The sequence below is a fragment of the Gymnoscopelus braueri genome, assembly GCF_963280865.1.
Source record: "Gymnoscopelus braueri genome assembly, chromosome: 12".
Classification (NCBI taxonomy): domain Eukaryota; kingdom Metazoa; phylum Chordata; class Actinopteri; order Myctophiformes; family Myctophidae; genus Gymnoscopelus; species Gymnoscopelus braueri.
The window spans coordinates 6,435,298-6,461,778 of NC_137614.1; the positions used below are offsets into that span (position 1 = coordinate 6,435,298).

At 40.8% G+C, this 26,481-nt stretch overlaps 2 protein-coding genes across 2 annotated transcripts; one reads left to right on the forward strand and one right to left on the reverse strand.

Annotated features, from left to right (window-relative positions):
- Window positions 1-1,908: 1,908 nt before the first annotated feature.
- Window positions 1,909-26,134, reverse strand: LOC308096901 (receptor-type tyrosine-protein phosphatase beta-like). Its single transcript, XM_080444418.1, has 11 exons — window positions 25,996-26,134; window positions 24,814-24,872; window positions 23,763-23,862; window positions 21,612-21,702; window positions 20,919-20,995; window positions 19,971-20,105; window positions 17,025-17,147; window positions 13,337-13,497; window positions 8,921-9,056; window positions 3,415-3,485; window positions 1,909-2,988 (listed from the first exon to the last, which is right to left on the reverse strand). Exons 2-11 carry the CDS (start codon window positions 24,816-24,818, stop codon window positions 2,730-2,732), a joined length of 1,158 nt encoding a protein of 385 aa, XP_080300544.1. The 5' UTR covers window positions 24,819-24,872; window positions 25,996-26,134; the 3' UTR covers window positions 1,909-2,729.
- On the forward strand, window positions 17,722-19,276 carry LOC308097262 (kelch domain-containing protein 3-like). Its single transcript, XM_080444936.1, has 2 exons — window positions 17,722-18,441; window positions 18,487-19,276. Exons 1-2 carry the CDS (start codon window positions 18,134-18,136, stop codon window positions 18,998-19,000), a joined length of 822 nt encoding a protein of 273 aa, XP_080301062.1. The 5' UTR covers window positions 17,722-18,133; the 3' UTR covers window positions 19,001-19,276.
- Window positions 26,135-26,481: the final 347 nt, after the last annotated feature.

A 26,481-nucleotide genomic window follows, 5' to 3' on the forward strand; every position in this document is an offset into this window, starting at 1 on the left:
TAAGGAGAATGGCAGTGCCTGTGTTTTTGAAAACATGACCTTTTTGTACAGCCACTACAACCATGTGTCCTTGCCTTTCTAGCAAGTCCACTCTATCTGCATAGTAGCCTACATATTGTAAAGGTGCTCCAAGTGACTTATTTGGTTAAAACATTTTTTTGTAAAAAAAAAACGTATACTACTATATTCTGAATCATTACTATGCTGTAGAGCAGTGGTTCTCAACCTTTTCTGGCCGTGACCCCCCAAAATAATCATATTTGAACTGGGAACCCCCCATTTTGTTTGACTCCGTTCCACAGATATGAGTTACAAATGTAATACAAAATAGCTGATCTACAAGCTCACGTGTTGTGAGCTTGTAGATCGGCTATTTTCACAATTTTTGTCTCTTATATTATTTGACAATTTGGCCAATGTTTTATACTAGTTTATTGATTACTTTTGTTGTTGCTTTTTTAAGGTATTAGAAAGGCCTCTAAAGTCCTTAAATTATCACTTCACTATCATCTGGGGGTCCCGACCCACAGGTTGAGAACCACTGCTGTAGAGTGGGGTCTCACCAACATTCTCTCCATCACTTAAAAAATATATATACAATTTCAGGTGGGATGCCAATTTATCCCATGAGGAGAGACCCATTCATCAATTAAATTGCGTAGTGTTCCAGTTACAATTTCTCACTTATTTTTGTGTCATCACACGTTTATCCTGTATGAGTCCCCTCTCCTGATTGGATGAAATTGGTATCCCTGACCTGAAAATGCATTTTCTCTTTTACTAAAAAGCTGGAGAGACCGTTGTTACAGAACACTATTGGAATGATTGCTATCAGAATATAGAGCTATTGAACAACTTGTTTTAACAAAGAAAATCACTTACTGCACCTTGAATATAGCACACCATACATTTTGTTATTTTCTATTATATTCTCTGACCTGGTTTACTGACAGACATGCTTATCTAATAGGAGTGTTAAATTACAAGCCAGCCATTACAGTACAATGCTGAGTAGTAAGCCTGTCCGGTTGAACAGGTTCAACCGGAATTGCAGGATCCCTCCTCTCTTTAATGATGGGAACACTGTGTGCCACCAATGCTAAACGTTGAGCTTTACTTCAAGTTTATTGTCACATTCACAGGTTTAAAGGTGTAACAGAGAGGCTGGAATTACTTTCTGTACAAGCTCCCACGAATTGCGCTTCAAAAGACAATCATAAGAAAAAGTAAAGTGTCAAATAAAAAATTATTAAGCGTCCTATATGCATAAAGGTGTGTGTACTTAATCAGAATATAAATAAGGCAGAGCAAGTAATGCCTGATTCATACTTTTTCTGGCACCGTAAATAGCCGATCTTGTAGATCAAAGTGTATTTTTGGTGCAAGATGAGTATAAATCAAGCCTTTAGAGACTTCACCTAGTAGCTGTACCTCCATTTAATTTAGACATTAATGGCCCAGTTCCAGTGTCCCCCTCTTACAGACTCACTGACTTAAACACACGTTCTCGTGAACTGTCCCGGCCGTTGTACAATCATCAAGTGTGTAAGGGCTCTGCCTCAGAGAGAGCCCTTCATGCACCCTTTACCTTACCCACAGTTCATAGCCTTGTGACATGACAGAAGGGGTTACCAGGGTATCCTCCAGACGTGAAATTACACCCAAGAAATTACTTATTTTCTATCAATTACACTCCCCCCAAGATTCTTTTTGTTTTAGTCGCAGTCCTATGCCAATAATTTGATGAGCCAAATTATTGTCTCAGGAATGCGACAAAATAAAAAGAAAACTACTCCTTTAAGTATGGAAATGAGCCATGCAGCCTGTTAAGAATGTCAACAAACAGCAGTGCTTTCTCACCGTTCTCAGACAGAATGGAGAAACAATAGTAAAAATTAGAGAGAGCAGTTAAAAAATGAGTAACTTTTAGTCAAAGTAGCCTACATACATATATACAGAATACGGAAATATATTTCTTTTAAATACAATCCCTAAACTAAACACACATTTTAATGAGAATAATAATAAACACTCAACCTTTAAAAACACTGACAGTGAGAGTTTTAAAAGTTAAATCAAATTTAAGTTAAATTCTATTATGTAAAATGTGATGAATGAAGGACTCATCTTCAAAGTGCTGTCCCATTCCTTTTATGCCATTTGGAGCCAATGACAGCCTCTCACACTCACCAGCTGACGTAGCCCTAGAATGTCTGTGATCTTACATACATTTCATGTATTTCAAATACACAGCCATAGATCGGAAATGAAGATATATTCAGTCCTGCACTCATTTCGGGCCCCTCGCCCGTACAGAAAGTCGTCTGTGTGCAAATTGTGGAAAAGTGGAGATATTTTACTAAACACACGTTTTCTGGCTGAACTTTCAAATGGATATGAAACTAGAGGACAATATCTGACTCCAAGTCTTAGAAATTAATTATTGGGTGAGTAGACTCAGCTTAGAGCACTTTTCTGCCTCGCAGATCAGTCTGCTAACCTGGTGGGGATAGGACCGATCTATGGCTGTGTATTTGAAATACATGAAATGTATGTAAGATCACAGACATTCTAGGGCTACAGCTGACGTCACTTGAGTCCGTAATGGTTCAGGACTCGAGGCTTTAGGGAGCACATTGGAACTGGGCCAACAATGTCTACCTTTTTGAAGTCTTAGACATTGTTGAGTGACGTGTTAGACTGGGTGTGTTTGTGTGCATTGTGTAGGTTCAAGTGTGTGAGTTTTTTGGACTGAAGTGCACATGGGGGGAGGAGGACGAGGAGGATGAAGGCATTATCCTCCTCAGTAGGTTCCCAGGGTTCAGTATGCTCTGCAGGGTGCTCTGTAGTTGTGGTGAATGTTGGTCACTCTGGGTTCTCCTCCTCGCTCTGCCCCCTCCTCCTCCCCCTCGGCCCGACGAGCCGTGGGAACGTTCCTGTGTGCTTTGGGATCCTGCGTTGTCGGGAACGGCTGCCTGGTCCTGTGGGCTGTGGCGAGAGACACAACACACCTTCATCCAGGGTTACGCAAAACATTTTAATATCAAGGCGAACCCCTAAATTGATATGTACAGTATTAGACCGCAGACCCCCCCCATCTAAAAATATGTTGTGCCAGGGACGCCCAGAAGAGAAGATTTGTGTTACATCTTTTATTTATTTATAAATGATTCACTTTTTTTTCACGTTTTTCTCAATTTCTTTCAAAAAACGCATCGCACATTGAGGTGTTGTGAGCTTGTAGATAGTTATTGTGGAGAAATGGCATTCATTAACTTTCAAATACATAAATGAATACGAGACATAAAGAAAATCGAGACTGAAAACTTTAGAGAATAAAACAATAAAGTGTGAGATTGTACGTAGTGTACATAATTTAGTACTGTAGTACAGTACATATTTTTGCATTCTCACCGTGCAGAGATTCCCTGAGATCCTCTTCTCAGCCAGTGGAGTAGACACTGATGAACTAGTATATACTGTTCCTGAATACACACACACACACACACACACACACACACACACACACACACACACACACACATACACACACACACACACACACACACACACCGTTAGACCAGCGTTTCTTTTTTTTTTCAAAGATCCTCAGTTCTATATGCATATCTCTGGGATGCCAACCTGCACTGTAAAATCCTCATGTGTAATGTGACGTCAATGTGATGCGACGCATTGTGAGCTTGTAGATCTGCTATTTTCAAAGGATTTTTATGCATTTTATACATTTGAAAGCTTGTGAAACGGGACATTCTGCATAACGAGTACTTTTACCTTTGATACTTTAAGTACATTTCGATACCAGTACTTTTCTACTTTTACTCAAGTGAATTTCGAATTCCGAACTGTTAGGACCAGTTTATAATATCTGTGTACAGAGATATATATTATAATGTGTGTATATAAGTTCTTTCTTTGATTTGTATTCATTTAATGGAATTCCTGCAATGTATTAATCCAATGTGTAATATGTCTGACAGTCCTTATCAGCTAGTAGAATTCCACTCCACTGTCTCCTCCTCTCTCCTGTCTTGTGATAATAAAGTGCTTGGTAGAGGGGAGGATGCGCCATTGTAAGTTGGGATCGTGTCCAGTGAGATACATGGTCGTTTACAATCCTCGTACGAGTAAAAGAGATCTCGTGTGTCACGTGTCTTCTTTATCTGTGTGTGATCAACAGCAAGGGGGTTTAAGATAACGATCAAGAACCTATCATTTCACTGGTCCTTCGTGTCGGATTTCTACGTCGTTTTTGGAAGAGGAGAAGAGGACGCATCGCAAGTCTATCGATAGCCAGAGATCTGAGAGGGTCCTGCAAGCCCTGGGGTGTAAAGTCACACCAGGCCGGTGTTCACCAGTCCGAAATCTTCTCTTCGACGAACGACTGCCGAAATCTGAACGTGATCACACGCCTATAAGAAACATGTAAGTGGTCCTGGTGTGGACATATTGTTGTTATTACTTAGGTGTAATATTGACAAGTGTGTTGTAGTTGTGCATAGATAAGCAACTACAGTTATAGTTGTGTTGTAGTGGCGGGGGCCACTGCATTTTATTAGCTGCAAGAGTATACTGAAAACGAGTTTTGTGTGAGTTCAAGAGAGAGTCACGGTAGTTAATAAGATAAAGAGTCTGATTAACTCCCTCCAGAGGATTCAGTGATTTATCCTCTGGGGCAAGTCGACACGTGGTGGATCTTCCAGGGCATGATCCTTTTGTCTATGTTTAGTCTATATATCTTGTATAACCCCCATAAGACTCTCAGGGGTGTACGGTGTGTGGTTTGAATGTGATAAGTTAGCTGATCCCCTGGGCTAGTCCAACACGTGGTGAACTGGTGAATATTTGGGTGTGATACAGTTTTTGACCAGTATACAGCAGTGCCTAGAAACGTTGAAATACACTTAGTTAGGATAAGAACAAGATATTTACAGTGATTAAAATAATTTCTACACATTGAACAGAACATTATAATAACCACACATATTTAAGTTTTCACCCACATAATAGTAATTGACTGCTAATATGGAGAAGGAAAAAGAAGATACAGGTGCTCCTGTGAAACAAGTGATTGTAGTCGATGTTACCAACGAAGGAGATAAGCCAAAGCAGGGCAAGAAGAGAGGCCAGCCAAGGGCCCCCAACTCATGTTTTAGGTGTGGTCGTTTAGGCCATTTTGTGGCTGATTGTATATCAAGCACAACAGTACATGGATGGGATGATACGAGGAAAGAGAAAGGCCAAACAAGGGCCCCCAACTCATGTTGTATATGTGGTCGTAAGGGCCATCTTCTCTTCGGACTGGCTCTTTGCGAGTCATGCAATATGTCAGGCTGGGATGATTAGAGAAGAGAGAAAGAGAAGAAGATAGGAGGCTGTGCGCATTAGAGCGACAGCGAGAGAGAGAGAGTTTTGTAGTAAGAAGAACATGGTTTGTTTTGTCTAAAAGATGTGTAAATGAGAGAGTGGATTGTGCATTTTTTCGTGATCTGTATGAATTGCCCCACATAGATGCAGTAATCATTTAAACATTTCAAAATTCCATGTCGTGGTGCACAACGACATGGAAGGAGTGATGTTTAAATGAGAGTAAGAGTGTATGGGTGGGTGTGGATGAATGTATTTTTTTTAGTAACAACATGAGCAGTACAGTCCACCTACATGATTAATTATGTCCTGCATGAAAGGAGAGAGAGTGTGCGTGTGTGTTCAGGTGTTAGTGTACATGAATTGTGAGTGAATGTGGTGTTTGGGTGTAATACATATGTACTATATGTAAAGTGTGAAGGGTAGCAACAGTAGTGTAAAAAAAAAATGGGTTATGATGTGCGTGTGTGCTTGTATATGTGCATGTGTGTAGGTTCATGTACCGAAAAGAATGTGTGTGTGTGTGTGTGTGTGTTTGGAGCATGTGGAATGACGTCACTTACGTTGGAGAGTGTCAGGTACTGTGTGTGTGAGAGGAGTGAGAATATATATATTATAGAAGTGATGCATGAGTCTGAAATCTGTAATGTGCCAGATTGTATGTGTGTCTGTCTGACTGTCTGTGTGTGCGCATGTGTGCGCATGTGTGTGTGTGTTCACATGTGTGCGTGAGAGAGAGAGAGACAGAGAGACAGAGACTGAGTACTGGAGAGTGTGTGTATGCGCTCCAGTGAGCCTGCCTCTGTGTGTGTGTGTGCGTGCGTGCGTGTGTGCGTGTGTGTGTCAGTGAAGTCAAGCCAAGAAAGAGAGAAAAAGGAGAAAGCCAGAGGCAAACGATTCATTTAAAGTATTTTTACTCAGTTTGGGAACTTTAAAGTATCTGTACTCATTATTTAAGTATTTCTACTCATTTAAGTATCAGCAAGAGTTTGTTAATAGTCCAGCCATTTTCTCAAGGGAAATAGCAAATTTTGAGGCCACGTTTCTCAGTTGTCTCACGTAATCTTTTGTGTTGATTTATTTTGGGAGAATCTCCCACACACGTGAGGTATGTGTGGAAAACCACAAGTAAGCTCTTAAAGCACTTGAAGGTCACGGGCAATAAAGTATCTAGCTTCCTAGGCCACTCACTCAGCATGCACAAAAGCCCAAGACTAGAAAGTTAGACATGATGCCAAGATGCATTTTCTACTTTGTTTATTTTTTTTGCTGCACAGTAGACTAGCAGAGGCACTTTTACGCCTGGGAAGCGCTTATGTAGATAAGATAGCAAAGGAACCTAGTTGCGCTTCACAGTGGGAGTTTTTATTTGTTATGTCTGCCACCAGTGACACAGACCATTTCACACTTAGGATCTGAAGTTGAGTCATGACCATAGGTCATATCTCAAACAGGAGGGATGGTACACATATAATATATAATTAAGCAGCATTTTCACACTTATAATTTTCAAAATTATGCTAAACAGTTTTGTACATGTTTTTAGACAATGAAAAGGTAACGAAAGGCCATATGTAAGACTATTATTTCCACTTATTGAAAAGTGATGATACTGTAAAACTAGATTGAAGTACAGATGTGTCAAAACGGCCATAGCCATAATGCATCACATTAGTGGAGCTTTACATGAAAATAGTCCAAAGTGCAAATTATCTGTCTAGTCTTTTCTCTCTCCCTACAGGGACTGAAGCACTGGTGATCTGCATGCCGTGATAAAGATCATCAAGCCAAAGGACCAGGACCAACTCTGCGCTGAGAGGGTCCGTTCCGAGTCCTGGTCACCAACACAATTGCTGTGAAACGTGTTATTTGGATCCACAAAAGGCCACTGTAAATTGGTTCGAACATTATCAGACATTTAAGTAATAGGAGTGCTAAAGCCAGCAGCGGGTGGGGCCGAGCTGATAGCGCTACGGTCAGACCCAAACCTGGAGAAGACTCCCATTAGAATAATCCCCTTCCCCATTCCTATTACACGTAGAATTGCACCCCTGGTATTTTTGTGAGTTTTTTAATTTCTATGAGTGTATTATATATTTGTATTATTAAAGTTACTCGTAAATCGAGGAGTGTTGACGAAAATGTTTCTCACCGTCTAGATCTAAATATATATAGGTATATTTTTACGCTAATCAAATCGCTAAGACTAAAATGTGAATGTTTATGTTTGCACACATATAAATATATCTGCTTCACACAACTGGTCATGAGAAGTGACATGCCTCGAAATCCAATATCGCTGGTGAGCCTTGGGAGAAAATGACTTTGAACTAACAGCAGCTATTTGCCGTGTAAACCGTACCATCAGTTGAAATACGCCCTAAATAGCACTGTTAAGCCTGTATGTCACTCGGAAGCCTAACCTTTGTTATGTCCACGCTGGCTCTGTGAAGAAGGGTCAGATCAACGAACACAATTGTCAACAGACATTAATGCTGACTCCCCCGTGTTTGTTTAGATCAACTAAGAATTGGAGGTTGTAAGAAAAATACAATCTCACTGGTAATCCCGTGCCAATAAGGTTGGTTTGTCTCTCTTTCCCCATCTTGGAGTGGGAAAGCTTATGTTACGTGTAGAGACAATTAACTATAGACGTAGCCTGTTCCTCAATGCTACAATGACAATTTGAAGAGGCCCAAAACCGTGAGTTTGAGTCAGCGTCGTTAATGGCCGTCCAGAATAGATGGACTCTTGACCTGTTGACTGCTGCGAGTGGAGGGGTCTGCGTTTCTGATAAAAAGGACATGTGGTGTTTTTTTTATTTCAGATGACATTAATTCCAAGAATGTTAGTGACGCAAAGCAAACCATTAGTTGTTCCTTTCAAGCCCTATTTGAGAGTGACATAGAAAGTTAGTCCCAAGGCCACTGGAAGCGAAGAGGCAAATGTTTGAGTTGTTGGGTTGATTAATAAAAATCCTGTTATGATGTTCATTTTGAAATGTGATGTTCAGAAGTATTAATTAAATGAACAACAGGAGGGAATGTTAGGACCAGTTTATAATATCTGTGTACAGAGATATATATTATAATGTGTGTATATAAGTTCTTTCTTTGATTTGTATTCATTTAATGGAATTCCTGCAATGTATTAATCCAATGTGTAATATGTCTGACAGTCCTTATCAGCTAGTAGAATTCCACTCCACTGTCTCCTCCTCTCTCCTGTCTTGTGATAATAAAGTGCTTGGTAGAGGGGAGGATGCGCCATTGTAAGTTGGGATCGTGTCCAGTGAGATACATGGTCGTTTACAATCCTCGTACGAGTAAAAGAGATCTCGTGTGTCACGTGTCTTCTTTATCTGTGTGTGATCAACAGCAAGGGGGTTTAAGATAACGATCAAGAACCTATCACGAACGTTTACTTGTAACAGAGTATTTATAAATTTAAGTATTGGTACTTTTACTTGAGTACTTTTTCCACCACGTGTGTAATGTAATGTGTGATGACCCTGTGAGGGGAGGAGGGGACTGACCAGGGTCTGGACCATCCACATGCGGTGTCGTCTCAGGTCCTCCACGGCGGCGCGGATGTCAGGCCGGATGCCCCGCGCACACAGCTGTGTCAGCCACAGCAACGCCACAAAGACCCCCGACCGGCCCACTCCGGCACTGCAGCAACCAAAACACAGAGAAGAAGCGTTAATCAGAAACCTCTGCCTGGAATTTCAATTTCAAACAACATTAAAATAATAGCAAAAGGCAGTGAATCGGGCAATACAGTGAGGACATGAATAACAACACAGAGATATAAATATCAACCAAAAAATCAGCTAAAAGCAACAGTGAAGAAGTAGGTCTTGAGCTGTGCTTTAAAGCTATTCACAGAGGCTGCCTGTCTTAGGTGTAATGAGAGATTATTCCACGCTGTCGGTCCGTTGAAACAGAATGCTGCTTCACCGTGTTTTTTATATGTCATTGTAGGCACCTCGAGCAGGTCAGCACTAAGACCTGAGGGGGGGGGGTTTAGAACATATCTAGGCAGGCAGTCATAGATGTAGGAAGGTGCCAGACAATTTAGAGCTTTATAAACTAGTAAAATAATTTTAAAATCAATCCTAAAAACAACCGGGAGCCAGTGTAGTGAAGCTAGAACTGGAGTAAAATGTTCTCTCTTAGTTTTAGTTAAAACTCTGGCTGCCGCATTTTGAACAAGTTGTAATCTGTCAGTTGTTTTCTTTGGCAGGCCAGAGTAGAGTGCATTGCAGTAATCAAGCCGAGGGTCAAAGCCACTTGGCCTACTTCGGTGTTGTAAATTCCTTCGAGGGCACAAAGGCCAGATGTCAGGGCAGGTATTCAGAATGTCAACAAAAGACACTGGTGTTTAAAAACCATATTGACAGGTCTCCACTCCCTCCACTGACTCCCAGTTGCTGCCCACACAGAAAACAAAACACTTATGTTGGCTTACAAGGCAACCAAAGGTATGATGACACCCCCATACTGTACCATCAAAGCCTGATCCAACCCTACAACCCCTCCCGCTCACTCAAATCAACACAGGGAAGCTGTCAGAACCTTCCCTAAAACATCCGGGAGCACGCTCCACACGTCCCTAACTGAACCAACTCCCCCCGTTGCAGTTAGAACTGCAGACTCACTCCCAATTCTCCACGTAGTCTGAAGACTCACCTCTTCAGACTGCACCTTAGCCCGTAGCATTTGACCTAGCCTTGTCGACGATGCAGTTTTATGCAAAGTTTAAAATTGTATTTAGACAGATGCCAGGTTCATTTGTTTACCTGGCATCCGATAGTTTCAATATATAGATTATATATTTTTTTATATTGTTTAGACTGATACTACTGAGGCACTACACTGTCTCTCTGCATTTGATGTACAGGCATGTGTTTACCTTGCTTATTGTAAGTCGCCCTGGATGAAGAGCGTCTGCTAAATGCCTACATTGTAAATTGAAAGAGGCAGAGAAGAAAACTGTGGAATCAGCCCGGGGCAGAGTGGGGGTGGGGCATCAAGGCCACTGTGGCCTATCAGGGCAGATCATTATTTGAGGGGCAGAAAGGCCAAGCTGAGAGGTCACGGCTTCTGACCTTCATTATGGCCTCCGCGGAATCCCTGCCCTGCCACAGACCATCACATATTATATTATATTCTACAGTCAAGTCAAAGACAAGTAGAAATATTTGTCCTTAGAGGGTCAGTTGGTTGTGCAGCAGTAAGTAACACAGGAATAACACAAAATCAACATCAAAACACACACAGCAATTCAATACAACATAAGAAGAAGTGGAAACATAGTGTACATATTAAGTATACTCCTTGTTTTGTTTAACCACTTAAGCACTATCGTATACTGTACTTTGTCATAAGATTATGTTATGTTGCAATTTTTAAATACATTGTATGCCTATAATGACCAAGATTGAGAGTGGTTAATATGACTAAATTAAAGCTATATTTAACAAACGCAGTTGGGTGGCCGAGCTGATGTGAGCATTTACTACTGGAGTGTTTGTATATACACTTTGTGTTGGTTTTGGCTGGTGGGCGTTTGAAGCTGGAACCCAGAGCCGAGGTGTGTGAAGCTCTTCTAGGCGCAGTCAGACAGGATGATCTGTGCTTTCTTTATCAAGGCTTTGTTACATAAACCAGTCAGTCTGTTGAGTGCCTGGGATACTGCTACACACCTTAATGGTCTACTTTGTTAATGCTTGTTTCGGCTTCACATTGAGAGAAGCACACCAGCAGATAAAAGAACAACCAGGAATCAACTAAATAAATGATTTATAAAACAAAGTCTTTTATTGAGTTGATCCTTACTTATCTTATCTGTCTTTATCGGCACTGGCCACACGTACACAGGTGTTTTTAAAAAGTGACGGAGAGAGATAACGTTATGTTAACGTTACGCTACTGGGAGGCGAACTAGAGCCGTGACGGAATGCATTGAATTCAGTGAGAGCCTGGTGGACAAGCCTATGAACAAACACTATTGTCAGAAACTGCAAGGTTCATTTTCCCTCCGCTCCACAAGGAGACACCACAATGGGGTTCAGTGGTACCTGTGGTGCTGACCTCACTTCCTCCCACTATAAAAGCAGGACTGGATTCCCAATCATAGACATATAAAGGTAGACGCCTCCTTCGGCTCTGAAGCGTTCGTATCTCGGGCGCGCTTCCTTGTTCAGCAGGGCTAGCCTATCACTTCCTTCCGCTTCAGCAGGGGGCGTTCGGTAGGCCAATCAGAGGCAGGTGGGGCGGGTCTTTTCTGAAGAGGCAGCCGCGCAGCAACTAGTCAGTTAGACGCGCTGTGATTGGTCAGTAGTCAAACAGCCCGAGGCACGGTGGCGCAGTCGATAGCGCTGTCGCCTCACAGCTAGAAGGTCCTGGGTTCGATTCCCGCCGGGGGACGCTGTGGGCGCTGGGGGCGTGTCTTCTCCTCCGCGTCATCAGCGCCCATACCCTAGGTGGGGTTGGCGAAAGGGCCTACTCTGTGTGGAGTTTGCATGTTCTCCCCGTGTCTCCTAGGGTAGTTAATACACTCACAAAAACATGTAGTAATCCTGGTCGCTATACCGCTTCCCCCATGACAGCCGGGGCGCCTGATGGAGGGGAAGGGAACTGGTTGGACAAGAAGGTCAGTTGGCTCTCATGCCTGAAGGAAGCATGAGCTCGGCCCTGGCCTCCCTACTGTGGGGGACTGGTGTAGTGCTGGTGTAGCGCCCAGGATCACTTAGGAAATTGGCACCGGGTGAAAAAAAATGGGTTACAAAAATCGCGGGACAAAAAAAAATTAGAAAAAAAAAAGTAGTCAAACAGCCCTGCGGAAGAGCCTTGTATTGAGATACCAGTCGCTCCAATGAACTGCAGAGGCCAATGAGGTATCTAGGTTTCTATATCTATGTTCCCAATCTCCCCTTGTCCTTTGTTTCCAAACACATGCAGCCGGTGTGTGTGTGCGCCGTGTGCTTCTGATGTACTGATGTTTTCCATGCATCTGTTAAACCTGCTATAAGGTAAGTTCCAGTGTTTTACTTCTAGTGATGTGGATTATATTTAAGAATTGATGAACTTGGAGTTATATGGATATATAGATGTGTTTAATATTATAATTATTATGTTGATGATATACAATAACTTAAAGGGATACTTCACTTTCACATAAAATAAACATTAAAAATATATATTAAAAAAAATGAAAGAAGTTATGGCAAAATAAAGGCCCCCTCACACATTAGTAGGACACTCTAATGCGTGAGGGGGCCATGAATTTTCCATAACTTTTTTCATTTATTTTTAATATATTTTTTAAATGTGTCCCCGGCCCTAAAGTGAAGTATCCCTTTAATGTATAATATGATTTAAAGGCCATATTTATGTTTGATATTTTATCTGGCATGATATTATAATTTGTTTCTGTGTCTTTGTTTAGAACCATGGCAATCATCATGAAACCCAATGCCAACACTATACATCATTATCCGGCTAAATAAACTGGATATTGGATTGTAACCTTTGTTTCCTAGTGGTTTGTGGCTCCAGTTTGAACTTTAAATCCTAACTATGTTTGAATGATCTTTGTCAAATAATCGGTTCAAGAAAATAAAATACATTATTATCTGATCTCTTGTTTTTCGATAGGCGCATTGTATAATATTACTGAGGTATCTAAAGAGCACAGACCGGGCTGTATGGGCTGCCTGTCATCGCAAGACTGCAGTTATTGACAGGCTGTCAATAGACTCGACAGCTGCATTTTTAGATTTTGAATTAATTTAGATTATTGAGCCTGAATATCCACACAAGGTTGTGATCATCAATACACAGTATATCCATAGTTTTAATTTCATTCTGAGAGTGTAGAAATTGAACCAAATGGACGCGTAGTAAGGGTCTATTTGACTGCGTTCTCTAAGAGGAAAAAGTCACACCTGCAATGAACCACGGCCGGCCCCAGGCGCAGAGCGGCGTCCAGGTGCTTGCGTACGTTCTCGGCGAGGGCACAAAGAGAGGAGGGGTCCTTGGGGACCCCCTGGTCCGGCCAGGCGGGGTAGTGGTAGTGTGTGACTGTCCTCTCTGTCGAACATCCTCTCTGAAACTCACAAACACCCCCGCCATCAACACACACTCGATACATTTGCATATTTCACTGTACATACAACTGTGGCAATGACACTTCAACCTTAACCCATTAACTCTCTCAGTGCCACACAACGAGATATCCCGAGTTTTTTCTGAATGCCCTCAGTGCCAAGAACGAAAAATCCCGAGTTAAAAAAAAGAAAGAAAAAATGTTAAAAAATGTTCAGAACCCAAGATATCATTATCTGAAGATTTGCAGCTCCATCCACTCCTTGTTTAACTTATAACTGAAAAAGGCTGTATCTCGCTTCCTAAGCACTTTTTTTTACTTAAAAAAAAAAAAAGATTGCTTGCACAGTATGAACATATTTTTTTATTTCATTGGCACTGAGAGAGTTAAGACTGGGAATGCATCTGTGTCATTTTAGATTTTAGCTATAGCCCTTATTTCATACTTTGGCAATTAAAAAATATATAGATCTGCTATTTTTTCTAAATCGTGACATTTTTTGCAAATCTTTGAATATATATATATATTATTTTTTAAGTGAACGTTTGTAACTCAAATCTTCGCTTCTTGGGGGTCCCTGGAACAACATATTTTGACGGGGATCGGCGGCCAAAAACATATCATTTTGGGCTGTCCTTGACAAGAAGAAGTTTGAGCACCAATGATATACTGTAGCAACAACAGTTTTTCAGAAACATTTTGACATTTGTTGAGACATTTGACATTTACAAATGTGCGCTTAAAAAAATATATATATTCAAAGATTTGCACAAATGTTCACGATTTTTCAAAAAAAATAGCAGATCTACAAGCTCATTAGATTGGCCTAATTTGTTACATTGCTATGAGCTTGTATATCTGCTATTTTTGAATAGCCAAAATAAATCTTAAAATGACACAGACTGGTCTGGGAGGGATAAACTAATGTAGATTTCCCTCTCATTTCAGCGTTTCATACATTTATTGATGATTACAAACGGGGAGCCATTGACACGCCTGGAAATGAATTTTCGCGGACAATCTGAAGCGGCGGAGCGGCAATCCCGTGAAATTACGCTTTTTTCCACGCGACTCGCAGGACAAAGTTTTGATACAGGCAGCTGTAGAAGGCATAGATCGCCTGCCGTTTGCTCGCGGAGCGATTGTGTGTCTGTGTGTTCACGAGGAGCACGGTGTGACCCCGCCGATCCAAGCGAGAACGCAGGCATTGTGTCGCTCCCTGTCTGAAGAGCCCTTAAAGTGTTTGGCCGACACTTGTTTCTGTGTTAAAGGGACATTTCGACGATTTTGCATCAAACCCCTATTTTTATCTAAGTCTAGGACCCATAAACATGATCCTGGTGTGTTTTTTGTGTTTTATCTGTATTTTTTTATTTTTATCCATATCCTCAGAGACTATGAGTCATTTGACTCATAGTCTCTTTATCTCACCTTATTTCCTGACACCCCCACGCAGCCTCCCCTCCCCAAAAGGAAGGGCAGTGCCCCAAAGCATTATGGTCATTGTAGTAATGCAGCAGTCCAGTCAAACCCCAGTCAAACACACAGACTTCTATATTTTTCTGGCCATAGGGTGCAAATTTTAAATTTTGCTACTGTTATCTACTACAAATATTATTAACATTGAGTGACTGTAAGTTCTTCCAGGGGTGAAATGCACCTTTAAAGGGCGTGACACTACAAAAAAAGCTGAGCTGGCTTCAGCTATTTTCAGCGCTCCAATGACGCAGTGAGGTGTCAATCAGTTATGTTTTTGTTTCATCATTTCCACTCCGCTTCTCTCCTCATAATTCCTGCTCTGTTCTGTAAAAGGAAGAAAACCTCTTCTTTAAACTCTATTCTTTAAATAGTTAACCAGTTCCCTGGGCTCCCTTCTAATTTACTCAGTGTGGCTTGAGCAACACTTCAACAGAGTCACTGTTGAAGCAGCAATGAAGCTGACCACGCTTGACTTTTTTTTTATTTATTTTTTTACAAGTGTTAAATAGATCTCTATTCTGATAATGATCATTGCTATAGAGTGTTTGTTCAGTAACAGAGATCTCCCCGTCAGTCCAGCTCTTTAATAAACATTATAGTACAAATGCTAGGCGGGTTATTAATTTCATCCAATCAAGAACCATTATCAGCTTTAATTTTATAGTGCTCCAAATGTGTCAGCTCAGTTTTTTTGTGTCATCACTTCCAATTGAACTTGTTTATCATGTATCCTGTAGGGGAGAACGGAGTACGATGAACCACTTTTTACTTATCCTCTAGGCAAGGCAAAATGAGATGGAAGTAAAATCTACTAAATCTACTAAAACTTCAAGATGTCTTCTATCAATTGAAATAATGAGTGTGCATCTATGACAAAGGGCTGTAAAAATATGGGTTCTCAAAAAAAAAGTGGTCACGCCAAAGCCAATCAGTTGGTTTGACCAATCAATCAGCCGATGACCGATCTCCTGTGTGGGGGTATTTCACTGTAATAGGGGGTGCAACAGGTAAGGGGTAAGTTGATCCTAGTCAAGGGGTAAGTTTAAACTTGAACAAATAATGTATTCACATATCAAAAATAATTTAATAACACTTTTCCCTTTTGCAAATAGTCTATTTGCAGTATTTATTTTCTTAATGGTATTTAAACAATATAAAACCAAAATAAAGTTTGTTGTTCAGAATCTTTTAACATTTGCAATTGTTAATACAATATTGAAAACTTCTCTTAAATGAGTGTATTCATCCAAATGAAAGGTCATATAGCATAATTTGATAAGCAAAGACATAATAAAAAATATGAATAGTGATTAATATTAGGATAATTGGTTCAATTTACCCCCAGGCATTTGGTTCATCTTGCCCCATGGCCACCATTTTGACCTAACCTGGCGAGCTTAAAGGGATACTTCACTTTCACATAAAATAAACATAAAAAATATATATAAAAAAAAAATGAAAGAAGTTATGGCAAAATAAAGGCCCCCTCACACATTAGTAGGACACTCTAATGCGTGAGGGGGCCATGAATTTTCCATAACTTTTTTCATTTATTTTTAATATATTTTTTAAATGTTTCCCCGGCCCTAAAGTGAAGTATCCCTTTAATGCTTCAGGCTAATCTTTAGCTAAATGATTCACATGGTTTTATACATTGAAATGTCACCAACATGCATGATATATAAGTTTAGACCTGGGTACATTTGCTTTAAAATAAAAAGCATTATACCAGAAAAGTAAAAAATTAACTTTGACCAGCAAAAAACACTTTTTTGTGTAGAAATATGCTTATCACTTTGCCCATGTGTCTCTCAACTTCACAGCCGGGTGGCAATGATGGGTGTGTCCTGATTTTAAGGTCACATGACAACTCATGTGTATAGTTTTAAAGATACAGGGGGTGGTTCAACTTACCCAGAGTAAGTTGAACCACCCCGTTCTCCCCTATGTGTTTTTGTTTGTTTGTTTGTTTACAGAAGAACTGGATTATACCTTCTTTAATAGTACACACTCTATCATTTCTGGTGCAGAATGCGTGCTGTGCTCACCTGTCTCAGGTTGATGCTGGTGATGAAATAATGTGGACCTTGCTTGCGGGACAGTGTGGTCACCTGGATGGATCCATGCCAGACCGAGCCTTGTTCCAGAGGCCAGTACTGATCACATAGAATCTACAGGAACAGATCAACATTACAGATCCAGTACTGATCACATAGAATCTACAGGAACACAGCGACATGATAGATTCAACAATGATCACATAGCATCTACAGGAACACATCAACATGATAGATGAGGTTGCAACATGCTATTGGATTTTTCTTTTACAAATTTACCCCAATAAAACAGCACGGACCATAGTAATTGGGATTATTCTATTGATTTGTTTTTCTGATTAATAGAACTAGAGGTTTGGGCCGCTCCGCGGCCCTCACATCTAGTTTGAGTTTGAGTTCCTCTCCCCTCCTCTCTCCTCTCCTCTCCCCTCCTGTCCCCTCTCTCCTCTCCCCTCCTCCCCTCTCCTCCCTCCTCTCCCCTCCTCTCCCCTCCTCTCCTCTCCTCTCCTCTCCTCTCCTCTCCTCTCCTCTCCTCTCCTCTCCTCTCCTCCTCTTTTTTTGGTACTGTGGCTAAAATGTAGTAAGAGATGTAGCCTCCAAACAGTCTGTGGCAAGTTTGGAGACAAGTGGAGTGATCCTGTGCTTGGGAACCCCGGACGAACTTCGGAGGCCTCGTCAATTATAGTAGTAGGATAGGATAGGATAGGATTAACTGTTGCAACCCTATTACAGTGAAATACCCCCACACAGGAGATCGACAGTCATCGGCTGATTGATTGGCCAAACCAACTGATTGGCTTTGGCGATTGGCCAAGCTTTGCGTGACATTTGTGCCACTGAACCAATATAAGCGATGACGCGCACATCATGACTTAATTGTTTTTCAGAGGCATAGTTTACTAATCCAACCTTATCTACAGTGTGAGAAATGTTCTGCTGGACGGTATCTGAATGGAGGACCAAAGCCAAGTGGTGATTGTGCTGTTGTTGCAGTGGAGCACAAGGTGTACTTCTTTGGAGGGGGCCATTTTGACATAGCGACTGAGATAGAGGTCCACGTTTTCAACACAGTGTCTTTACGCTGGAGGAAGTTGACCCTAATGACAACAGGAAGAGAGCGCCACCTTGAGGGTCTCGCCTGGCGTACGGGCCACACAGCTGTGCCAATAGAAAATATCATCTACGTCTGGGGCGGGTGTGGCTTCTATCCAATGACGTACTGCAGCTCGCTTTGTGCATTTGATGTCGACACCCACAGATGGTTCAAACCCAGAGTGTCTGGGACTGCTCCAGAGAGGAGGAGGTTCCACTCAGCCTGTGTCTTGGGGAAGGTCATGTATATCCATGGAGGAATAACCGTGACTATATGCAATGACATCTACAAGTTGGACACCACCACAATGGTCTGGTCTTTAATTAACACCAGAGGTACTCCACCACCTGTTACATACAGTCACTCTGCCACCATCATCGGGACAAAGATGTTTGTATTTGGGGGCCGGGGGGTCGTCTACAACAAGGTCAGAGTGTTTGACACAGAGACCAACTGCTGGCAGAGAACACCTTCTGTACAGCTTCGTCTAGAAGGACGCTGTGATCATTCAGCCTTTGCCTACAATGGCGAGCTGTACATATTTGGTGCTCGCAAAAGTGGTGAACGTCAGACCTTCAATGATCTGTGGGGATTCAATCCAGAGACCCTCTCCTGGAAGAAGGTTGAGGCCAAGGGGAAAGGACCGGCTCCAATGTATAACATGTGCTGTTGCATGGTGGGAGATCGCATCATCCAATTTGGAGGCTTCAACACACCTGATGACCTGTACATCTTAGATTTAAGTCCTAGTCTGAAAACGTTATGCAAGCTAGCTGTTATTCAGTACGTTCTGGAGCAGTCAGAACTCCCACACGACATCAAGTGGGAACTGAGAGCCATGACCAACAGCAACAGGAAAAAATCAGTGCACTAAAAAATCTTCTGTATTTTACAGTGGAATCATTATAAAACAAGAAATGACACAGCCATATTATACCAGCTTGAGCGAAGCTAAATTAAAACCCTTAACTCATTCACTGCCAAGGACGACTATGACAAAACAAAAAATCCAAAGGCCCACACTGGCAAGGACGACTTTGGCGACTTTTTCGTTTTCAGTGATTTTCCACTAGATGGCGCTGTTCTCTATCACCTCAGTGACCATTTTCATTCTCAAGTCACACAGGTCCAGGAGATCACGTGATCCCAAGATTTCCTCCTCCATCCACTTCCCATTTAGCGTATTTGGGAAAACAGCTGTATCTTGAGTTATTTTTTTCCCCTGCATTTTGGCGAGACATGCTACATTCAACAGCCCGTTTTTTTTCTTGCGCCAGCACAGTGAAACCGTCGGGCGATCGATCATACATGGATATAAATATTCTGTGACCAGTTGAAAAGGTAAGAAAAACGTGCATTTTTGACTAGAGATGCTATATTCAACGGCCTGTAACAAGTGAAGGGGGGTCGTGTGAGTTTTCTTTTTTGGGGCAAACACAGCCAGAAATAAGTCTGGCAGTGAATGAGTACTGTCATGACTCTTGCATCTTACTAAACATTACCAAAAACATATTAAAGAGTTCAATGAGAACCACTGAATTATATGAAGTGGTCCTTTAACTAAAACAAACCAAATAACATAAAACTAGAATTGAGGGGATCGTTTTTTGGGGGAGATTTTTTTTTCAGAGCGAAGAATCAGACGGACACTGTCTGAGTTCAGTTATGCCAGGGACAAAGTTTGTGTGACAGTGTGGCACGCACGCACACACACACACACACACACACACACACACACACACACACACACACACACACACACACACACACACACACACACACACACACACACACACACACACACACACACACACACACACACACACACAATGCTTCTGTCTCACTATGTCTTTGTGTCTCAGAGCTGTGACCATGACGATGACGGAGACGTTCTGTTCCCAAAGCATTCTCCAGAAGTCGGCCATGGTGCTGCGTAGGGGACCCTGGGTGCAGATGAAATCTCTCTCTGTGCCTCCTCCCTGAATACACACAAACAATCATCACATTACTCATAATTCCTACTGCCTAGAAATATAATTTAAAGGTAGTGTTATTTTTTGGTTAAAACTAAATGTTTTTTCTTGTAACGCTTTATATTGTGATAGTAATCATTACTATAGTGTTTAGAGTTAACTTGCAGACAAAATTGGAACTGTAACACTATACAATTGAAGCTGATAAATAGGCACTCTCTCCTAATTGGAGGAAATTGGCATCCCACCTGAAGATGTTTACTAAAGAGCTGGAGAGACAGGGACGGGGAGACCTCTGTTATTGAACAAACACTCCATAGCAATTATGATTACTATAAGAATATAGAGCTTTAACCAAAACCAAAAAAGTTGTGTTAAAATGTTACACTCGCACACTGTCTTCACAATAAAAATAGTTTAATGCAGATACAACGTTTCGGTGACCTTCATCAGATCCGAGTGACTGAAACGTATCTGCATTAAACTTTTTTTTTTGTAAGTGAAGGGTGTGCAGGACCTTTTTTGCTCTTCTCAAGCTCCTGTCCATTTCAGTAGATGTGCAAAAGGACTTTCTCTACTACAAAGTTACACTACCTTTAAGAGCCCGTATTCTGGGGCAAACATTTTTGCGAACATAGCCGAACTACAAGCTCACAACGTGTCACATTTGCAACTCGATGTGAGCTTGAACATCGGCCATTATCACCAAAGAGATTTGGGTTGTAGAGGGGAAAAAGGGAGAGGCCCTACCATGGACCCCTGGGGGACCCCGGTCTACTATAAGTACAGTATATATAGGTTTAAGTGGTATGTACTTACAGGCACAAAGCTTGCGTTGATATAGTCCGAGTAAGGCTGGTGGTCTTGAAGTGACAGTCTGACACGACAGTGGTCATCTGAAACCAGAGGGGTTAATTAAAACATGAGTCGCTCCACCAAAATAATGTACTTTCAAATGAAAAAGGTTGACCTCTCCATCATGACGACGCGACACTTGAAAATAGTTTATTTCGAATGAGTTATTTTTATGAGACACTAGGCCTGACCTCGATTATTCGAATAGTCGACTAATCAGTCGAGGGGAGTCTGAGTCGACTGTCAATCTCTTAGTCGAATTATTAAAAAAAAATATATATATCTGTTTTCATTGTTCAACTGAGAGATTGGCCTAATTTGTTACATTAATTAACTAATAGTTTGCCAAAAATAGGATATACATCATGATTTATTGGGAGAAACCAAGCAAGTATATGTTAAATCAGACATAAGCACCTACAGCCCAAATGAAATGTTCCTCTATTGCATAACATCTTTTTTGCATGATTCAACTGAGAGATTGGCAGTCAAATCAGACTGATTCCACTGCCAATCTCTCAGCCGAATCATGCAAAAAATCCTTAGTCGGGGACAGGCCTATGAGACACTAAATCAGGCTTTTGGGCATCACAGGTTGTTCCAAACACACACAATCTCCTGGGCTTTGCATTGATTGGCTATTTAATGTGTACTTACACGGTAAAATGGTGGGATACCTGTTCTTCTCCCTGTTGTGCTCCAGGCTCCCCACCCGGGAGGACAAGTCTTTGCCGACATCATTCAGCTCCTTCAGAGACAGAACAGAGAGTAAAAAGAACGGTCATTTGCATATAGGCGCTTTAAATGAGGCATAAAAAATGATTTTAAAAGCATAAAGGGGCATTTGAAAATGGTGGCTGTCATTGTGCTGCAAGGGTAAAGTTCCTGCCCACCACTGTGGAGACTGCGGTCAGTGGTGGAAAGTAACAAAGTACATTTACTTAAGTACAATTTTGAGGTATTTGTACTTTACTTGAGTATTTCCAATTTCCAATACTTTTACTTCTAGGCCTACTCCACTACATCTCAGAGGATAATGTTGTACTTTTACTCCACTACAATTATTTGAAAACTTTAGTTCCTAGTTACTTTTCAGATATAAATTATGATATAATGAAACATACATTAAAGGTTTAATGACATTCACTTTTACACCACATTCAAAGTCTTTGTCCTGGTCCTTCAAAAGTGTACAAAAAGTTTTAAGTGAAAATTCCATTCCAGTGATCCACTGTAGGTGTTTTTGTCTCACATTTCTAAAGCCTTTTCAACTGCAATGAAAAAAGAAATCTTTGCCTGCGGGTGTCGCTGGTGAGGGATTTTGCCTGTCAATCATCGCCTCTGCTCCGCCCCCCCCCAAAGGAAAGGATAGGGGAGGGGAGGGGTGAGGAGGAGAGTGGGCGGGATTAATCGACAGTGACCTCACTGTCGAAGGGCCAAGCTCAGATTACTTTTCAGCCTAATTATTCAGAAAACCCCAGACCACAGAAAATCCACTGAATGTTCAAAGTTCAATTTTTTTTGGTGTAATTGAGGTCATAAAACCCCCCAAAAAACATAAAAAATAAAAAAAGTGAAAATGAATGTCATGATACCTTTAACAACTTCAGCCTATCTTATACCTAGGCTATTTGAAAATAGCAGATCTACAAGCTCACAACGTTGTGATTATATATATGATATTTTTAAATATTTAGTACTTTTACTTTTGGTACTTTAAGTACATTTTGATGCCAATACTTTGGTACTTTTACTCAAGTAAATTTAGAATTTTGGACTTTTACTTGTAACAGAGTATTTTCTTATTGCAGTATTGGTACTTTTACTTAAGTAAAGAATTTAAGTACTTTTTCCACCACTGAGTCTGCGGTTCGAATCCTCCTTGGTTGAGGAGGCAGCACAGGAGGGCAATCCCTGTCACTGCTACTAGCGACTCGGGGTCGGGATGCCAGCTTGTTCAGCAGGGAGCCAAACTGGGAGTGTTGCCTTTTTGCTTACTAGAAATTGTTGGGGAACAGGTTAATTTGCATCAAAAAGGGCAACTGATGCAAAGTAGCATCAGTTGCACCAGATATCCACCAGATATGTGAACCGTTTCCCCCTGGCTACCATCAGACTGATGAACAACGCGGAGCACCACCTGTCAGCAGGCTGTCCTGAATGAGACAGGCCACCACGCAGCCAGGATTATGTTTCTGTGCCACTTTTGAGCTGGTTATACAGCAGATTTGGATTCAGCACCCTGTATTACACCTAAAAAAACATATATGCCCTAAATGAACATGATTTGCCTTCAGCACTTTAAATAAGCACATTTTCTGACCCCCAGGGGTCCTTGAGGGAGTTCCAGGGGGTCCCCAGCTAAATGATGGATAGTGAGGAACCAAGACCCAGAGTTACAGACCCACAGGGTCTGTAACTCTGGGTCTGTAACTCTGAGAGTGTACAAATGGAACCAAATGGACCCTAACGGGTCCATTTGGTTCCATTTGTACACTCTCAGAGTTAAATTAACATTGATTTTACAATAAAAATTGGGGTCCCAGAGATAGAAATGCCATTAAATGGTCCGTAGCCTAATGCATGTCAAACTGGGGGTCCTTGAAATGAAAATAGTTGAGAATCACTGCTAGAGCCGTGAAAATCTTCTCTTATGGGGGGAGCCTGGCATATCTTTTCAAATAGGGGTCCGCGGGCTAATAAGTGTCAAGTTAGGGGTCCTTGACATGAAAACGTTTGAGAAACACTGGTCTAACACACCTTGTTTCTAAAACACTAAGCTTTAGGAATGCACTGAACAAACATTACCTCAAACTCCTGCTTGAAACCCCTGTTGTCGCTGGCAGCCTGCGACTGACAGTGCAGCTGGAATTGCTGTAGGATGTGTGTTCTTGATAAAGGTTGTACCCTGAAAGAGATCATTTATTTATTATATATATATATCTCTGCTGTCGGGCAGAAACCAGCTATGTCAAAATATGAACTTTTCAGGAAATAAAAAAAAGTAAAACATGTTTTTTAGAACAACACAATACTGCCTCATCAAAGTTGGTATGGTGACTTTATACATTGTCAGACACTTGAATGTGTCCTTATCATCACTTTATCCAAATACGTTTTTGACCAGTGATATGGATGTTTTTTTCTGTCTGACTTTTCTGTCTGTCATTCTGATCAATGCACAGGTGGTTTGACTTTGAACAGTTTTAACCCATTAAGACCTGAGGCTGATAAAAAAAAAAAGATCTTCTAAATCCTAAGTATTCTGAAAAAAAACATATGTTGGTACAGTGTTCAAAACCTTTTCATGTTAGGGACCCCCAAAATTATATGTATTGCCGCGGACCCCCATCTCAAAATATTTTGTTCCAGGGACCCCGAGAAGCAAAGATTTTAGTAAGAAATGTTCGGTTTGAAAAAATATATATGCAAAGATTTGCACGAATTTTCATGATTCTTCAAAAAATAGCAGATCTACAAGCTCATAGCGCGGCACTCGGTGCCGCGCTATGAGCTTGTATATCTGCTATTTTTGAATAGCCAAAGAAATCTTAAGTGACACATGTCTTAATGGGTTAAGGATCCAATGGAGTTAGGAGGTTTAGTCAGAAGCATTTTTTTACACTTTGCATTGGTTCAATATTTGTAAAAACTCACACACACAGACGTAAAGGGTGTTAAATAGCACTGACTTATAAATCTTATAAATATATTATTATATTATAGGCAATAACAAGACTGGTTCACACGCACCCTGTGGCTTGTAAGACTATAACATGGAATCATCATTCTGAACATCAGACAGTAGATCCAGTAAAGCCATGTTGTCAAGATGAAATGTGGAGTTGCAATTCCTTACCTCATAATTCCTTTGAAGTGCTTCTGAATTTATCAAAAGAAATCATTGATATATTCCCACTAGAAGAGAGATGGGATGATTAGACATGACATGAAGACGTGTTGCATAAGTAATAAGTAAATAAAGTAATAAAATATATAAAAATATATACTAAAAGCTCAAACACTACATGTGTTAACTGTTTATAGCACTATGTGCATCTGGTTTTGTTGTCAACCCCCCCCCCCCCCCCAATAGTTAAAAATCAAATGTTGCCTCCTCAACAGAGCTATGTGACACCAAACAATTGCAATAAGTCTTTGACATTTTCTTTTTTCTTTGAACTGCAATTAGTGGAAGCTTGTAGCACCTGTACACGTGGTATGACAATAAAGTTGAAGACATAACAATGACATAAACAGATGTGCTACATACATGATTAATACACAATTATCACTCTTGAGGCATTTATTTACCAGCCCTGTGTAGTTGTTTTGTTTAGCAGCCTACAGCTGTCCAAACAAATAATGCAATTAAATATACACAAATTATAGTCCATCCTGACTTGCACATTCCATTGCTATATTACATAATACTATATTATAAACCATATATGAGGCTATTTTAACACTAACCAATTTTCAATACTTTTACTTCACTACATCTCAGAGGCAAATATTGTGCTTTTACTCTATTACAATTATTTGAAAACTTTAGTTAGTTACTAGTTACTAGATTATGATTATTTTTTACAAAACATACTTTAACCACTTCATCCCTATACACTTAAGCTATTTGAAAATAGCTTATCTATAAGCTCACAACATGTCACACAGTGATGTGTTGTAAGCTTGTAGATCAGCTATTTTCAAAGCAGTTTTATATATTTCGAAACTTGTGAAATGGCTAAATGAGTACTTTTACTTTCAGTACTTTAAGTATATTTTGATGCCAATACTTTTACTCAAGTTCATTTTGAATACTGGACTTTCATTTGTAACAGAGTATTTCTACATTGTGGTATTGGTACTTTTACTACAAAGTACAAAATGTGAGTATTTCTACCACCACTTCCTACAGAACATAAACTGCTCAAACTAGTTCTAACTTCCTACCTAGCAACAGCACAAAAGGAACCGATACTAAACAAAGACCCCAGCTTTACTAGGCCTACTGACTACTGTACTTTAATTTGATCCATACCTTGTTTGTTGTATTCCTTTAAGTCAGTGTCAGGATATAGACTGAGGCTAAACACAGTCATAAATCATTTTATAAAACTGTCTGCTAACAATAATGATCTCTCTCTCTCTCTCTCTCTCTCTCTCTCTCTCTCTCTCAGGTGCAGGTGGGCGGAGACTTGAGCTGGATTTATACCTCGTCATACGACGGTGTCGCGTGCCAAAAATAGCAGACCTACAAGCTCTTGCTTGCTGTGGGCTTGTAGATCTGTTTTTGACACGCGACACCGTCTTACGACGAGGTATAAGTGCAGCATATTTCCGTAGGGGGTGCAGCTAATATGTAAATAGAGTTGCCAGCCATTGGCTGAGCATGTTAATTATTATAGTCAGACAGACAGACAGACAGACAGACAGACAGACAGACAGACAGACAGACAGACAGACAGACAGACAGACAGACAGTTCTTTCACATTCTAAAATACAAACCTTTTTTTGGCCAGTCAT

Excerpts from the sequence above, each read along its gene's own strand:
- LOC308097262 (XM_080444936.1), top strand. The coding sequence starts at position 18,134 with ATGACAACAGGAAGAGAGCGCCACCTTGAGGGTCTCGCCTGGCGTACG. Across the intron at positions 18,442-18,486 it reads GACACCACCACAATGGTCTG|TCACTCTGCCACCATCATCG; the intron begins GTCTTTAATTAA and ends TGTTACATACAG.
- LOC308096901 (XM_080444418.1), bottom strand. Across the intron at positions 17,148-19,970 it reads CTCTGAGACACAAAGACATA|ATTCTATGTGATCAGTACTG; the intron begins GTGAGACAGAAG and ends CTGTTCCTGTAG. Across the intron at positions 3,486-8,920 it reads TGTGGATGGTCCAGACCCTG|GAACAGTATATACTAGTTCA; the intron begins GTCAGTCCCCTC and ends GTGTGTATTCAG.